The sequence below is a fragment of the Rhamphochromis sp. 'chilingali' genome (assembly GCF_963969265.1).
Source record: "Rhamphochromis sp. 'chilingali' genome assembly, chromosome: 18".
NCBI lineage: Eukaryota > Metazoa > Chordata > Actinopteri > Cichliformes > Cichlidae > Rhamphochromis > Rhamphochromis sp. 'chilingali'.
Window position 1 is genome coordinate 22,468,707 of NC_137945.1, and position 18,424 is coordinate 22,487,130.

Below are 18,424 nucleotides of genomic sequence, written 5' to 3' on the forward strand. Positions count from 1 at the left end.
CTTATTTCTGTTTTTAATAAAAGATTTCTCTTTTGTGTTTTTTTTCCTGTTTGTTTGTACACATTTTAAGGCATCATGCACAAAAAATAAGCTTTACTAAAGGCATTATGCTTACCCTCTACCAAAAAAACAAACAAACAAAAAAAACCAACTGTATGTTCTCACATTTGAAGATTTGCTGTTAAAAATAATTTTGTACAAATATGGCATGTAAGCTGGCATGTGAGTGAATCTCAAAGCAGGGCGTCTCCTGCTCTCACAGTTTTGTAAACATGGCTTTGAGCAAAATAGGGCTGAGGAAAAAGTCAAGAGAAAGGGAAAGCATGCTTCAACTGTGGGGTGAAATTTCCCTGAAAAGCATGCAATGCATTTGAAATCGTATTTACAATGCATTATTTCACTCTCGACTGATCTTTTTTTCTTTTCTTTTTTTAATGTAATCAATTAAAGTTAAGACATTTAATGTCAACATTAACAGACAGACAGATGCGTCCATAATGTTCCCCCACACGGAGTCGCCGACACAGACAATGTTCAGATTGGTCAACAAACAAAAACACTACAAGATTTTTTTTTTATTATTATATCAAGCATTTGAGTTATACTTCCAGATAAAAGATTTGGAAAATAAACAGAAAAAATTGTGTTGTTAACTTTATAAATAAAAGTGAACCCCCCCCCCCCCCAAAAAAAAAAAAAAACCCCAAAAAAACAAAACAAAAAACAACAGCAAGGCATTAAAAATTAAAAAAATCTTGCAGCGTCCATCATGGCAGACTTCCGGGAGGTGCCGGTAGCTTTGGCACAGTTGTGTCCAGTTGTGCTCTTCTGTGGTGAGCCGTGTATATTATACTATATTGAAGACCATGGAAAGATACTGTTCATATGAAACCTGGATCCAGCCGTCCTGATCCGTATCATATCGCCTGAAAACATCAGTCAACCTCTGCAAAAGCACAGAAAAAGGATTTACTGCAGATTAGCCAGAAGCATTATCTCATTATTATTAATACCATTTACTTCTTTAGGCTTTTTGTCACACTTAGCAGCCTCTTCTATAGCTGCATGAAATTACTGAGAAGGAAGAAACTGGCTCATAAAAATACATGATTGAAAGTCCACTTCAAGTCTTTTACATGCACACTACAGTCAGTGCGACTCTGTTACCTGCAGTACAATACAGCACTGGATGAAGTCATCGAAGGCCACCTGTCCCTTCCTCTGGCGGTCGAACTTCTCTATCAGTGTGCCGTAGAACTGGTCCGATAGACGATAGCCTGCACACAACAGTAACACAGCCGTCATTTCAAAGCTGTCCTACACATTCACCCACTCGGTTTGTTTTCTGATAAAGGATGATTTATAATGCATTTGATTTCTGGTCTAAACTCTGCTATGGCAGATGCTGGACGTTCACCTCTGGGTCTTTGTTGAGGTGGGAATCACCACGCACCCTGCAACATCATACGATTGGGATTTGTTTTCTTTACTTTTGCAAAATGCTATCACAAAAACATTTACTGCGATTTATTACCTTTTTTAATTGCAAGCTATGTCCTCAAAGTACAGCTTTCTCAGTATCTGTTTTATCCAATAAGATACAGCTATCTCATTTCAGTTATTTCTGTGCTACAAAATGAAACAGTTTAGCACAGCAACATTGTCACTGAATAATAAAGTATTGATATTGGATGTCTCTATATCGATACGATATTGCCACACAAACTATCAGGATGCTATGCTGTGTCGATTTCTTTCCCCACCCCTTAATTTGTATCCTGGACCTTGAGACTGTGAGAAGCTCCTGGAGCCACTGAGGGCATGACAGCCTCTACATACACGAGGCTCCTGGCCAGGTAATGACTTTTAAGTGAACCATGACATATGCAAATTGACTGTGGCAGAGCTCCAGGCTGGGTGGAATGAACGCAGACTGGCTTGGGCAGAAGAACAAGTTGTGGCTGTACTCGAGACATGTTATGATACGGTCAGATTAAGGCATTCACGGGACAGCCGCCATCAGTGTGATACTGTACATCTGCTTTACTGAGACGCTCCTGCCACTGCCAGTGAAAACAATACAGTGAATATGAGCCTCTGTGTCTTCTGATCTTCAGGAGTCTCGTGAAGCAGATTTAGAAAATACGGAAACACAAAGAAACACCAAAAACATGCAAAGTAAAACAGCTATTTCGAAGAAATCTTTCTTTTTCATTGACCACAAACGTAGCCCACAGGCAGATTTCACTCTCATTTCATTCACAGGTTCTTTTTTTATTTATTAATTTGGTCACTTTACTGCTGATTAGTAAATTATTTAAATTGATTTTAATACTGACAAAACACATCTGCTCAATTTGGTGAAAGAAAATTGTTTCATAAAAGTTGGAGAAAAATGAGACTGAAAAAAGCTGCATAATGCTTAAACAGCACCAATGAGCAACTCATCAGGTTAATGAGCAACACGACAGTCTTAACAGTGTAAAGACAGCATAGACACACAGTCTAATAGCCGTATTTCTTATTGTATAAGTACAAAGCAGGTAATACTATCTGCTGTTCAAAAAGTCCTTTAATATATGCACACAGCAGACAAGGCTGAAAACCAACAGTGAATGGCAATGATCTTCAGGCCTTCGGGCAGCAATGCATTCAAAACAATGCAACTTAAACTCCACCACTGAATGCAGAGAAAGTCCACAAGATGCTGCTGCTCCCTTCTGTGGCTCTAAACTCGTTTAAAATGGACTCAGCAGATAAAACTGTCTTGCTGTAGTTTGAGTAACGATTATGTTTTGTGTTCTCCCTTCGTCAGATCACGGAGAACTGGAACTATTCGGCATGTTTTCTGCACAGTTGGAGGCAGTGGAAACACCATTAATGCTGGCTTTGGAGTCAGGTGCCGTCGCCCAGATGACGTCTTATCAAGAAAGGCCAAACAACATTTTGTACTTACTCCAACACTATGTCAAGGTGATAAACTGACCTGCCTGCTAACAAACAGCCAAATCTCAAATGTTCAACACTTTATTAGTTGTCTGTAGCACTTCCTGTTGAATTTAGTTTGCAAAGCACCCCAACTTTTTCTGGCTTTTTACAGGCCAATTTAAAGTCGCAAATTAACATTTGTCAAAATATATGAATTGAAAGCATTTGTATATGTGGTGGTTAGTAAAAAAAAGTAGGATTAAAATATACTCATTTGGTGTCTAGCTGCTGTATCTAAAACACACACACAGAAAACTGAAAAGACAAAAACACTGACCGTGTAGAAACAGCCTAGAGACCATCGAGCCCTCCACCAGCACCCTAAATTTTAGTACACAAGCATACTTTGTTGCTCACCGAATCCAGTCAGTGCCTGCTTAAGCTCTTGTTTATCGATGAAGCCGGAGTTGTCCCTGTCGTAGTTCCTGAAGATGTTCTGCCAGTCTGTGATGTACTTCCACACACCGGCAAACTCGTTGAAGTTCACCCCGCCTTTATTTTCTCTGTCGAACATGGCTGAAGTAGAATATAACGCATATTAAATGCACCGGTACTGACAACATATATGCATATGCACGCACACTGGTAGACATTCTGGACATTAAATGTGGTTGGGACAGTTTTAAGGACACGAGAGTGAGTACGGCACCGCATACATCTTTGCAGGGCTATCAGGGAACAGCAGAATTAACAGTGTGGGACAGCAAGACTCACACTTGACTAACTCCTGCCTCATAAGACAGCGAAAGAAAACAGCTTGATCCCCCCCACCAGTACTCCACTCCTCACCCCCATGCGCTTCAATCCAATTACCTCCCAACAAAGGGAGTGTTATCACAGGATATGCTTCTTGCTGTGGGAGTACTAAACAATGGATTTACTGCGCATGGTGCAGTGGAAAGGAGAGGCGATGGAATTATACGGATTTACTTTGGAAGTCGCACAACAAACGGAGAGTGCAAAGTACATGCGAGACCCAGGGACAGACATTTTTTAACATACTTCTGGTCTTGGAGTTTAAAAATAAATAAGCCACAGCCATTCGTGTACAGAAAGTACAAAAGAATCGTTTAGTACAGTGTGATTCAGAGTCAGTGTGTTTAAAAGATCAACTACACTGCAAAGTTTCCAGTTTTTAACCTCAGCTGTATATTATAAAAGAGTCAACAGATCAATATTTGAAGTCTTAGGAAACTCTCAGCTGCCCTTTAGGACCAGCTTTTCAATTTCCTTGCAGATATTCCCCTCTTCCTGGTTTTATTGATGGCTGCAGGTTTCCACTAAAGCAGGAGAACAGCAGAGGCTTGTTTGTGTCTTCAGATTGCTCGCTGTTTAATGAACTAATCTGGTTGTCATGGCATGGAGGCAGATAAACAACCTGAATATTTCCAGAACAAGAGGCAGTGTGTGGAAGTTGGTTGTCTCACCGTCACTGGTCACTTACATATAATGGAGCGGACGGTCACTGGGTTGAAAGGAGTCCACGTGCCTGTGAAACAGAGGAGCGCTGGTTAAAAATACACCAAGACCTGCAGCAACATCCAGCTGCTAAATGCCCCAAAGAAACTGATATAATGATAACAGAGCTGAGGTAGCAGTAATGATATAATAAATCTTTAGGGAGTGCAGTAGAGTTTTGTAAGAGCCACAGCAGCCGTGGGATTTTTTGTTTTTTAACACCAACTGTGTGGAACTGCAGTTAAAATTGGCATCATCACAATAAACAGAAAATAAACACGCTTCTTGCTATTGGAGCTTAATTAAACATTTTCACAAGATTAGCATTTTAGCGGGGCCTGTATTTATTTCCTAAGATCACGACATACCCAAGAAAGAATCTGATTTTACTGCTTTTTAATGAGTTCATTATCTCGAGACGATAACTGAAATGCAACGCCCGGCTTCATTTGACCAAACATAACAGTACTGTAGACATACTTGACTGTACTATCTATAAAATGTACTTCCTGCCACTGTTATTATGATTATATGTGCACTGTGCATGAAATACATTGGTAGTGTCCATGTAAGGCAGATGACTTTCAATGCGAACAAGCCCACACTGCGGCGCTTTACGTTTCATAAATCAGAAAATTACCATAGTAACCCATCAAGCAGATGATAATGAAAAATGATGATCATTAGTGTAGTCTCATGTGCGTTATTATGAGAGATGTGAATGAGTGAAGAGGGAATGATTTTGCAGACACACTTTTTTTCACAGCAGCTGTTGAGTTGCCGTGGCAGGGACCTGAAACCTGCAGAAAGCAGCAATCCCTGATATCACCTATCACAAATGTTACTAATCTACTGTGATTGTCCTTTAATGGCACGTCAAACCGTCTGCCATTAACATGATTTATTGTGCCTGCTGACTCACTATCACACCGTCATCCTCAAAGGACACTTGATTAGAACAGAGCCATTAATACTGTGATTAATTCCACTCCAGCAATGACAAATCAAAAGTTTATGCTGTGAAGACAGCCTATGTCTATGAGGCCACCCCCGATTTCTTTATGTTTTGCGCCCAAGGAGTCACGCTTGCTTGGATTTTTTTTTTAAAGTGGTCTCCAGTAACAGTTCTCCAGGCTTTTGAAGGTTTTTTTTATTTAACACTGACATGTAAATCATTAAAAAATTGGATCTAAATCAAGGGATGAACCAGTGTTGTGTCTACACAGAACAAACAACTCTGACTGACGAATGTGAAATTTTGGTTTAAATTACAATGATTATCTGGAGGAATGCAGGACAGAGGTACAGCAGTGAGTGTCTACAGCCATCTGGAAAACATGGTGGAGACTTTGTCATGATTTGGGGCTTTATTTAAGTCAGCAGGGTTGTTTTAATAAAGTTGGAATTGTTGGAATTATTAATGCAGAAAAAACCATTACATTTTGATCTATGGTAAATGGACTGATTCTTATACGGCGCTTTTCTACTCTCCCGGAGTACAATGTGCCACGTTCACCCAATCACACCCATTCTCACAAGCACTGTCTCTAAACTGAGAGCAACTTGGGGTTACTGGAGACTGGAGGAGCCAGGGATCGAACCACCAACCTTCCGATCAGTAGGTGACCTGCGCTACCTCCTAAGCCACAGCTACCCTATCACGCAACACCATCTAGAAAGCATAACAGTGATCCCAAACATACTGCCAATTATTTTGGTAATCGAGTAACTGTATAAATCTTTCGTTGTATTTACGTGCCATAATAAATTTTAAAAAAAATTAAGTAAACATTTTACTAAATGCAAAAATATATAAATACTCTCAAGTACTCTTGGGCAGAGTTTTATCTCCTGGATGAGGTAGATATGTTGTGTCTTCATGTTTATGAGTTTTTGTGCATGTGTGCGTGTCTGTGTGTTTAAGTATGAAGAAGTCAAGCAAACAGTGAATTATGTCTGTAATGCTTTAACCTCCTAGGACCTGGCGTCCACATATGTTTAAATAACATTTTGGGTTATTTAGACCAAAATACTCAATTTTGCTCTTCAAGGGCCTGATATCCATTTACGAGGACATTATACTGCTACTGTTCTATCAAAATTTTAAACGAATATCCTCATATGTGGCTCTGGTTTTTCATAAAAACAAAAATAAGGTAATTCTTTGTTTTTACATTCATCGGGCCCCAATATGCCTAAATATCAAAGAGAAATTAAAAATGCATGCCGTGGAAAAGTTTGGGTCTTAGGAGGTTAAAGGAGAATGTGGTGGCTGCAATGAAGAAGAACGAGCACATCAGCATTCTGAAATTTGCCGTGAACTTTGATGCATTGATGCAGACGAGCTCTTAGAAGCCTGGAGAACTGTTCCTGAAGAAGTGACAGGAAAGCTTGACTAAGATAGTTCAATCTGTGCAGAAGATTAAAGGTGGTCATATCAAATATTGACCTTAAGATTTTGTTACAATACTCTCTCTCTACATATCTGTTATTGCACCCATTGGTGCATTTTCCCAGCAAAATACAAAGAAATGAGGGGTGGCTCAAGACTTTTGCAGTTTTTTTTAAAAAAGCGGGGGTGAGTTTTATGACAATTTATGTCTTTTTTTTTCCAGCTACGCATCATTATTTTTCATCTAGAGGACAAACTTCAATTACAAGTGAATCTACCTGTCATATAGGTGGGCGCGAAAAAGAGCAATAGGTCTTTACTTCAGGTGAGTGTTTATACTTTTATAGCCTGCTTCACACTCTCAAGACAGTGAGATTTATCAGGCCATCTAAATAGCTGCTGACTCACCACCTCACTTTATTACAGGCAGGCTGGCAGTTCAGGACCAGGAATAAAGAGAAGCGTGTCTGAGAAGATGTAGAGAAGCGAGGGGAGGCAAGGAAACGCACAAAAGGAGCAGAGATAACAAAAGAGAAGCGACCCGAGGAGATGAGGTGAACAAAACATTTGCAGTTTGGTTCTCATTGCAGTACCTTGAGCTCTCTTGCCTACATTTGCTGACCTAAGGTTGTTTCCTGAAACTCTTTTTGCAGATCCTAAAACAGCCTCTGCAGAATTTCAACAGCTTGCCAAAACTCTGGAGCGTTTTTCACACCGTGCTGCTTGTTTTTGATTTTCCTCCACAGCTATGCCAGCACAGCAGTAAGCAGGTTTGCAGCGCGAGCCTCAAGAGCTTAGATAAGAGGATCTCATTTAAATAAAAAGGTTTCAAATCAAACATAACACAGAAATTGCTTTATTGTTGATTTATTCACACCTCGATTTTACTTGGGAAAGCCCATTAAAGCGTCTAAATAAATAATATGAAGCTGAAACAATTTCAGGACCTCAAAACTTTAAGATTTTGGTACACTAAGTACTGTGTGCTTCAGAGGACACTAGTCATTTCCTCCCTCTTGCTCAGTTTGTTTTATTGATGGCTGAGGCCGTCTAGGACTGTGGATAGAGCCGTTTTGGGACAGGCCTGAGGCTCTTACTGACGCTGGGATTTGGGCCAGAATCTATATTCCACTTTCATCCAAAACGAACTAAATAATGAACTAAAGCAACAATCATAAAGTATTATTAGCATATAGATGTGAGGGCAATTTGTAGAAGCGGGTCAGCGTTACAGCATGTCTCTTTGCTGCCATTTCTCACAAGTACTTTTTTCATCAAACCACATCTCTCATCGACTAAAATGAATGGCGTGGTGTCATTTATGACCATGTTAAAGGAATACTTCTTTAATCGGGCTACATTTCTGTTTGTCATCTCTATATATACTTCCTTAATGTGCAACAGATGCTTTTAAAAAAAACAAAAAAAAACAAACAAAAACACACACACACACACACACACACACACACACACACACACACACACACACACACACACACTTCATTACAAAATGATTGCCTGTTACTTCTTCGTTTCAGTAATAGTAGCGAATTATGTGCTACAGCACATTTAAACACAACAATTTAGATAAACTGGAAACTCCCTAATACTTTGATCACCAACAATTCATAGTCAAAAACATAATTCATGTTTTTATGTTTGTATTACTAGTACTAAAACTATTTCTAATAGGTAATTTTAAAAAAAAAATCTGCAGAAACATTTGAATCATTCACTTCATTTATGCACAACTCTCTTAAGGCAACAGCATTTCAATCAGGTTGAGGTCTGGACTTTGAGCGAGTCACTGCTTGCTGATTTTGTTTTTCAGTCATTCTGTTTTAGATCCACTGTGAGCTTTAGCTGTTGGACAGATGGCCAACAGCTAAAGCTCACATTTGACTCTAGATTACTTTGGTATACAGAGGAGTTCATGCTCAACTCTGTAAGGTGTCCAGGTCCTGTGGCTATAAAACATGGCCAAATCATCACGCCTCCCAGGAAGACTGTGGCATTGTGTTAACACACACTTACATGCTCCAAACTAGCAAACAGCAACAACTTCTGCTTTTATAGAGCATCTGGCTGTTACCTGTATAGATAATATCAGTCTGCCGATAAACCGGTCAGAATCCAATATGGATATAGGATCATGAAAAATGCCGCTTGACGGTTAATCCAGAGTAAAATGTCAACAATTATTTTATTAAATGTAATAAGTTGACTGTAACAAATACCGAGGGATACTGGAATTTTCAGGAGCAAAAAAATTCAGATATTTTTATAGGCTGTTATTATAAGTTATAACTATAATTAAAAGAGTTTGTCACTAGTCCAAAAACAGTGTTTCTAATTTTCCTTTAAATGCATCTTTGATATTTCTATACTACAGTGTTACGTAGCTGTTGGCGTGAGCAGAAATTGGATGTTCAAACATGGATTCAGCTAAAACGCTGTGAATGCTACTCAAACATTAGAGCCAGCAGTAAAATGCCCAAAGGCAGAGTAGAGAACAAGCTGTGACCTTTCCAGACGCACGGGCTCTTCTACACGCATGCATGCACACGCACACACACCTCACACCAGTAGCTAGCTGTGAGGTCACCAATGTATGCTAGACACACTGCGGCTGCCCAGTGTGAAGCGGCCAGTATGGCTGAGATGTTTGTGAGCGTCTGATGGCAGACTGGGACAATACTCCCTCTGTCCTGTCCACACACTGGACCCCTCTCACTGGTGAACTGCCAGTGGCGAGGTGGACAGAAGTGAGAGAATATAAGAGGTGAGGAGGGAGGCGGGCGAGTGGAAAAACGGAGAGCGCTGACTGCAGTGTATACGCATACATGTAACGGTCGTGATGGAGTTCAGTGAGTCGATTGTCCCCTACACGCCTGACATAAGCAAACACGGATTTGAACTTTTCCAAACACACTTTAAATGTTAAGCTCACAAAGTAGCGACACAGACTTGAAACCTCCCGAAACACACATCCTGTATTACTCAGGTAAAGGTTTGACCTTGAGAGCAGCAAAGGGACAGAGCTGCTTGATTATCGTTGAATTAATATAAATGTAAGTGATTGCAATTTAGCTTTTTCTGGGAGTCGCTCAAACCTTGCAATTTGAAATCATGCAAAGAGTACAGTTATGTAGTATGCCGGGAGCTTATCAACAGAAGTATCCAAGCAAGTCATTGCTCAGAGTAAAGAGAATTATAATTAAAGCGACTGCTACAGTCAGCTCTGTGTGTTTTGTGGTCACATATAAGGAAAACGCATAAGAAGGAATCCAGTCAAAATGGCACCGGTGCCTCACGCCATTAGAAAATGACTGGATCTAACATATTCAGTGCATGACGCAGCTCCTTCACCAGAAGGTGGAAATGCTGAAAAGCTTAACACTGTCTGGGTAATATCCATGCCATCTGACTCAGCTCAGGTTTTACAAAAGTGTACATATGTACAAGTGTAACGGAAAGGGCTGCTGATTGAGTTCCTCAAGCCCGCTCTGCATGTCAGCAGTTTCAGTGGAGCTCTTACACAAATAACTCAAGCAGGAGAGTGGGGGGAGCATGGAGGCAAGTTGGTAGGGTATCTGCTTACTGCTGAGCAAAGAGACAAGGCCAGAAAAAAAAATCCATATTTATAGCAAATGGCCCGGCTAAAAGGCATACGGACAAAACAGACAGGCACGTGCACTTCCAACAGCACAGAGCCATCACTCTCTAGGACTGAGAGAGAGAGGAGGGAAGATAGTTTCACTTTCCCTCTCTGTGTGTCTGTCTAAGTAAGGGTGAGAGACAAAGAGACAAAGTCAGAGTAAGAGAGGACAAGGAGACAGAGGGCATGGCAGGAAAACAGCCGGTACCATATCCTCAAGAGAAATGTAAGAGGAGAGGAGATGTTGTATAATCCTATGTTTAAAATGTTTAAAATGCCTTTTTCTAGCCGACTGATTTCTTTTTTCTACCTGGAAAAAGAAAATACATGTAAAAAAAGCAGGAGATTAAAAGATTTCTGCACAAAGCAAAAGGAAAAAAGAAACATATGAAGTGAAGCCCGGATCATTTTCTATGTGCAGAAGACAGGTAGGCAGAGCGCTGATGGACGATAAGAAAACCAGAGTATGTGATGCAGAAACAGCAGCAGAGGATAAAAGAGTTTAACTGGCCCAGCCTCCCTCCTGAACCTTGATGCTCTCTGCTCTCCTCAGAGACAGGGGTAAAGAAGAATAAGTAGACAAAGCATAGTTGATGGCAGGAAACTGATTCAAAAAAGCAGAATGCAGAGACAGTAGAGCTGCAACAGACAGTCGAACGGCGGGTTGTCTTTAGGAAGCTGCAGGACAGGATGCAGTGCGCCGTGTTCGGCTTGACTGGCTCGGTTTCATTTCCCAATGAATCTAATGAACTAGGAGAGACTGGACCGGGAAACCTGCCGTTCGCCGCACGCATACGCAGCGAGGAGCACACAAACACAACAGCGAGTCCAAAAAAACAAGAAGAGACTCACTGACCCTTGGCAAAAAAAACAAAAATCTGATGAAATGAGCAACGCACACACGCTTGCCTCGCACAAACACACACTACACACTAATCAGTATGCTGTGCCAGAGTCACTGCGCAGCTCGATAACAGCTTCTTTCAGTGCTGCTGCTGGCTCTCACACTTCTTTTTTGCCTCTTTCTCTCTTTTGAAGTGCCCAGAAAAATGGGTTTCTGGGCAGCGTAATCTGCTGAAAAGTCTTTGAAAAGCTGCTGGAGCAAATCAAACAAAAGCTTGATGGGGGAAGACATTATATTATAATGAATATACAAACATCAACCCTGTGCCACAGTTTCTGGTCTAACGGTGTCACATTAATCGTTAACCCATTTTAACTGTGCCGTCTCACTTCAAACAAGGTCAAGAAGCGATGCAGCGATGAGTGTGGCAGGAAAATAGATGCCTGCTCTGTTGTGGCAGCTCTCCTCATCATTACGAGCATAAAAAAAATAAATACATAAACAAATAATAAGTGACTTCATTTTCCAGGATGTGAGCAGAGAAGATGACCCGTATCATTTATTCAGTGCTTCTCCCGAAACCGCTGGGGAGGAATAACAAGCACTCTGTTTCTTTTCTTTTAATTTGTTAAGGAAATGAAGCCTCGTCCCTGTCTGAATGCAGCTCCTCCTGCAGAGCTACAAGACTAAGAGGGACTGTGCCTCCATTACTAGCAGCTGTAAGCCTCATGAAACATCCCTGGGTTTTCAATCAGATTAATACATTCTGCAGGAGAGAAAGCACACCCCTTATATAAAGTCACCCAGCCTCACAAACAACTTTATGAAAGACAAAAGCAAGAGTTTAAAAGTTTAAGCAGTTTATGAGCTGTAGCTAACTAGTTAATTAAGCCACCATTAGCCTATGTGGCACAGGCATGATTGGGGTTGTTATCCATGGCTGACATTTAATTGCTTCCAGCTGACTCACCTTTAAAACTCTGCTAAAGGGTTTCACTTAACAGTCACCTACAATACATTGCAAATTCACATTATCGCGCTAAAAGACTATAAGTGCTGAGTAAATGTCAACATCGTCAGCTGCTGATGAACCACACAGGATTCCTCCAAGTTTACCAGGGGATAGAAACTATGATGTAATTCTGTCATACTACTGTTTAATTGCACTGCATACATGCTTAAATAGTTAACCAGAGGCAGATTTATGCATTATTTTCCCCCCTTTTAAAACTCTGTGCTTCACTTTTAATTATACAAGAGCAAGAGAGAAGAGAAAGCACAATAAAATGGCTTTCAGAGTGACTTAGGTAAATAGAAATGCTTTATTACGCTATGTCAGTATTAGCATGTTTTAATCTCTGTCCACACAAGCATTTTAGCACAGCATCAGCGATCATCTCCATGTATAAAAGCATGTGTTAGCTCGTATAAATGGCAGGTGTTCATTGCCTTTAGAAAGACCTTTAGAAACTATTTGAGGTTTGGTGCCTTTTGGAGTATTTTATTGGAACTATTTGACCCATCATGTGACCTCCTGTGCCAGTTTTGCTTTCTATAGTTTATGGATTTGTTAACTTCACACGCTTTTGTATAAATATGGTCATTATTACTGGCGTCAACAAAACAAAAGCCAGTTTCCATCTTTTATAAGCAGTCTGTGCTTATTCCTATTACGATGATGTGAGAGCATTCATCTTGTTTGAACTTTTGAAGAGTGTGACAAAATCCACACCCACAGTTTCAGTTAGCATCCTGTACGGTGTGGCGCTGGCTGTCATTGCTGGGACACAGAAGAATATCAAAGTATTTTCTCTCGAGCTACGCCGTTAAACTCTTCACCTACTCCTCTGTTCTGGGACAAAAATAAAACTCCATTCATTTTTATCCGGTTCACCTGCTATCGATGGGATAAAAATAAAATCCCCATCCATTTTTCTGCTTTAACATGCCGTTGCTTAAATCAAAGAGTGAGCCAGTGACCAGTGGTGTGTAACGAGGAGATGGGAGACAAAGAGAGAGACACACAGGGGAGCAAAGAAGAACAGAGGGAATTAAGAAGAAAGGGAAAAATGATATATTGACATAGAAAAGGAGGTGAGATATATATAGATATTTATAGAACGGGAAAGAAAGACAATAACAGTAGTGGCAGAAATTCCAAGACACTGATCCATACCGTTCGATAAGGCTTGCTGAAGCTCCGTGTCTGATATCACTCCACTCCGGTCCTTGTCGACCCTGGGGAGGAAAACACAGATTAGATACCGCCTGCTTTAACCACTTCACACCAGGACACAATCCCAACACACAAAAGCAGCATGCACCAGCGCTCGCCAACTGAAACCTCATCCTGCTGATCATGTGTTAGTGTTTCAACAGTGCACAGAGAATGAATGGAAGTCTGTGATCAGGGTGCACAAGACAGTTTGTACACTCAGAGATCAGAGAAACCAGCCAGACAAGGTCTAAAGGTTTGTGTGTGTTAGTGTGTGTTGGTCCTGAGAATGCAAACTAAAACAGGTTGTTGCTTCGTAACTTTTAGTGCCCACAGCATAGTGCCTGCTTGGAAGATTCTTTTAAGTGATAGTGAAACCAAAAGTAAAAATTTCTCATATTTGACATATGTGCACAGCAATGCTATTTTGACTACCTGGCAATACATAAAAGAATGTATCAGGCTGCCTCCTGCCAACAACACTGACAGTTTAATTAAATTATATCAGAGAGAGAGAAAAGTCTTCACAAAACAAAGCAGAATTACTCAAGAAAATTAAATTAGTCTCTTTTTGTCCCAGATCCTGAAGTTACAGCTCATACAGTTAGTAAATCAACTGACTGGAAACTAGCAAGCAAAAAGCACTGCTCTTTGTTTGAGCCAGTTTTCTCAGGTCACTTTGGATCTTGGAGAACTTAAGTTTTCATTACTTGAATATGTTTTACAGGTGAAGTGACAACAAATCAAAGGGCTTTAAACTTAGGATTGATGTAATTATTATGGATCATTTCTACTTTAAAACGTTAGCAAATGGGTTAAGAGCTCCATAGACCAGGGTCATTGAATTTACTGTCACAGTTCACCAACTATTCAGGTGTTTTAGCCCTAATGGAGCCACCAAAGCTAGTAAAGCATCCAAAGGTAGTGCTGCTTCTTTAAGTACATTTCTACTCTGTGTAGGTATTTAAAGAAGGAACTGAAGGAAAGTGCTACTGATGTGGTGACTCACTGGCAGACTTTAAACAAAGAAAGGAAATGGGATGCGATGTAATTATTAATGTACACTTACAGTACCTTTAAGGAGAGCAATCTTTGTCATTTCTATGTCTTTATGCCAGAGTAGCTTTCCTGATACACAGATCATAATTTATCTCATAATTATGCTCCCTTCCTCTGGCCCTTTTAGAAGACTTTGTTCTGATTGGCTGCCCCTCATAAACAGAAGGTTTAAACACCAGGTGGGTGGGGCTTCTGTGCTCAAGAAGCCCTCACATGTGCACACTTCAGCCTTCAATTGCCCTTCACTCCTTGGGAATTAGGTTATGCAGCTTCACTTTCCTCCCACTACTTTGGAGCTGAAACATTGATAAAAGTTCAGCTTTTCAATTCCCAGAAGTTGCAAACATCAGCCAATCAAAGCAGATTTCAAATTCACCAGCGCTACCTCTAGCCAATCACATCACATCTTGAAAATATCCCAAGAGAGTGAGATAATAAGTAGACTTTGGGATCAAAATGGAGAAGTTGATCAATGCAGGGATCCATTACCATTTGAATGATTAGTTCTTGTTGCTATAACAACTCCTGCAGTCTACATGTTAAACAGCTGGTGATAGACCGCTGAAGCTTTTTTGATCTCAGCTTCTGCTGATGCTCTCAGCCAATCACCATTCAATGTATGCGATAACCATAGTTCTTCACTCTACAAAGTTAGAGACCCAAACAAACAGGCATCAAATCATAAGCCTCACCATGTTAGGATCAATTAGGAACTCGGCTCTTAGTGACATCACACAGAGCTGAGAGCAAATCTTTAGCTGAACATTTAGATAGTATAGATAACTATAAAGGACAAAAACACATCATAGTCTGCTTGAATGTTGCCACAAGTCTCTCTTTGAGATGCAGAGACATTATAAGGTTGGACTCTGGCACAAATATGAGGCCTTACACTTTTGAAATCTAGCTTAGTCAAAAATCCAGTGACTCAGTTGTTCCTTAGCAACCTGCCAGGCCCAACCTGTTGACGCAGAGCTCACTCAACAAACACAGTTTGAATACCAGCAGAGAAGAAGAGGGGAGGACCCCCCCCAAACAAACAAAACAAAACAACAAAAACAAAAAGTGTGCTGGGTTTCTGCTCCCGGCTGTGACTCGTTTTTGTGCGGCCGCAACTCTATGACTGCAGCCATCGAGGCACGGTGATCAGCTATATGTCAGTGTGCATTTCCCCTGTTAAATGAAGAAAAACAAACACGCGGTCTCGCCTGGTCTTCCTGCTGGGGAAGGAACCGCTCTCAGCATCCTGCCATAAATGAGAGCCTTGTCACTGTGAAGGTGGTGATGGGTTGGGTTGGTGGAGGCAGAGGGGGTACCCAGCCTTTACCAAACACTGAGATATTATCTCAAAGAAGTATGTGTGTGTACAGTATAAGCTCTCTTTTTTCCCCCGCTCCGCCTGTCTTCTTCCTACAAGCTCACACGCCCAGCCTTAGGCGAAGTTACCTCAACAGTAAAAAAGAAAAAAAATTGAAAGCATCATTAAAACTGCTTCTTGCCTGCAGAGGCAGGCAGTTAACCATCTGGTGTTTCCATATTCACACTGTCAAATACAGAACTTCTATGTAAAAGCTGCAGCGGGACAATATTAAAAGAAGGGGGGGGGAAAGGACAAAACACCATGACTGAGTCAGTTATTCTGCTCAGATTTTCCCATGTTTCACTGTTTCCTATTAGGCAATCAGGCTGGAATATAGCTTGCGGAACAAAAGTCCGTCCTACTTTCCACATAACTGGTCCAAAAGTAAGGCACTGGTGCTGTAGCTCCCAAGCTTGAAAATTCCACTGCTACTCTTCCTACTTTAAACCTTTTTAATCTAAGGATAAAGCAAGTCGCAGAAAGAATTACGGTTAGCTCTGCATGTGTAACAACTTTTGTCAGGTACATTTGTTTCTGCCAAGTAGTTATTTGATTAAATCAATGTGTAATTTGATTAAACGCTGAGAATTGGTGAGTAGGAGCTACTCAGTCAAGTCTGAGTCTTGAAATGCAGGATTCAAACATTTTTGTCATACCATAGCCATCCATGAGCATGCACACAAAAGGAAGAGAGTGACTCATTCAGCATCTAGCCAGGCAGACGTCAAATAGCCTACTTTTCTTATCTTGTCGTGGCGCATCCACTCAGATGTAGTCATATCATAGCAAACATGTATATAAAAGCAGTCCAACAATGGGATGGTGAGTCATGGGTTAGTAGGTGCGTGTGTGTAAAAGGGATTGCAAAGCCTTCTGCGTCAACATGCTCCGTTGACTCTGACCACATGACCGAGGGAATTCCAGCAAAGCTCTGCCAGATATTCACCGAGGGGCAGCAGATGAGGCAGCGCAATGGCTCATGTGACAGAAGACTGTATGTTTTTATCATAGTCACAATAACGCCTGGCATGACAATGATGCATGCAGCCATGAGAAGGTGCTGCTCCTCAAAGAGGCAAAATGTGTACATGTGATACCTTAAAGCTTTTCCACCATACATAAATAATTAGTTAAAGGGTGTTTCGAGCCTTGCAATGCCAGCAGCATCCTAATGTGAGAAAAAAATCTTCTGCAGTATTACATAACTCTATAGCTTACTATTGCCAGGGGCCAAGGCATATGAACATTTCCCTCTCTGCCTACTACTCTATGACCTTCTTGGCTGCTGACACGCTTTTGACTCAGGCTGTGCTGAAACTGATGACTATCAGTGGCTGACACTTTAACATCCAAATATGGGAGGGGGGGGGGGAACATCCAAAAATCCAACATAAAACAATGTTTTTTTTTGGGAAATAAGCTCTCCAATGTGTTTTAAATAGATCCAGTTAGTCATATCCAGCTTTTTTAGAATATTATATCATTTCTATATGACTTCTTCAGACTCAAGTGTTGGTGGAAGATGGTTTTCACTGGAGACATAAATAAAACATTTTGAATGGAGCTGTGATTCCGTTGCTAGGATAAACCGGGGAGGGGAAACCCTTCAAGGACTCCCGGAGGTCCTTGAACCCAGGTTTGAAAACTCTCACTGAGCAAGCTGACTGACTTTGACTTCATTTCGGCACAATGTAACATCATCAATACAACTATGCGGCACTGCAGACGCGTAGTAATGTAAGGTAGTACCAGATGTGACATAAAGCAGCTACAGGCTGTGTACTGTGTAGTACTACTTCCACAACTGAGGCTCAACTGTAACACTGAAAATCAGTCATTTCACTCCGGGAAATCTGTCCCGAAAAAGAGTTATGCATAGATGAGAGCAACGACAAACAAAAACAGCGAGCTCTCAATGAAATATTTAGTGTCACCCCCACCCAGTCTCACCCTCTTCCTCCCGCGCTATTACACGACAGCAGTTTTCACCTCGAAGCAAAGTGAGAGACAGGCACACAGCAGCGAAACAACCCGGTTTTCCTGCACTTACCTCTGGAAGATATTCCACAGGAAACCCTGGTCCGGAGGAGCGTTGATGTGTGGGGGGGTTCTGTATGGACTGTGGTACGCCATTTTTACACGGAGCTCTCTGTCAGGTTTGCACAAGTATAGCTTGTGTTTCCTCCTCCTGCTGTAGTTTCTGCTCTCAGTAGCTTCAATCAGACTTCACCACCCTGACGTTCACGTTACAGCCTGCCTCCCTCGCGCACAGAGGCGTGGCCAATCATTCAACACTACCCATGAAGGGGGTGACGTCACAATTTCCTCTTATTTTCAGCTAAAGTGAAAATAGAAACCTAAAATTTTTAAGTAATTGTAAGTGTTGGTAAAGTCACGTCTAACAACAGTTTATCAAATTAATTTTTTACAATTATTTTAATACTAAGTGT

At 41.0% G+C, this 18,424-nt stretch overlaps 1 protein-coding gene across 2 annotated transcripts; it reads right to left on the reverse strand.

The window, feature by feature from the left end:
• Positions 1-2: 2 nt before the first annotated feature.
• On the reverse strand, positions 3-18,229 carry pdcd6 (programmed cell death 6). Of its 2 annotated transcripts, none has more exons than XM_080865823.1 (6): positions 18,025-18,229; positions 13,517-13,578; positions 4,433-4,477; positions 3,334-3,504; positions 1,168-1,277; positions 3-946 (listed from the first exon to the last, which is right to left on the reverse strand). In XM_080865823.1, the coding sequence occupies exons 1-6, from the start codon at positions 18,105-18,107 to the stop codon at positions 848-850; spliced, it is 570 nt and encodes a 189-aa protein (XP_080721949.1). In that variant the 5' UTR covers positions 18,108-18,229; the 3' UTR covers positions 3-847. The 2 variants fall into 2 exon arrangements, with proteins under 2 accessions (XP_080721949.1, XP_080721950.1); XM_080865824.1 differs by having other exon boundaries at positions 3,346-3,504; positions 18,025-18,224.
• Positions 18,230-18,424: the final 195 nt, after the last annotated feature.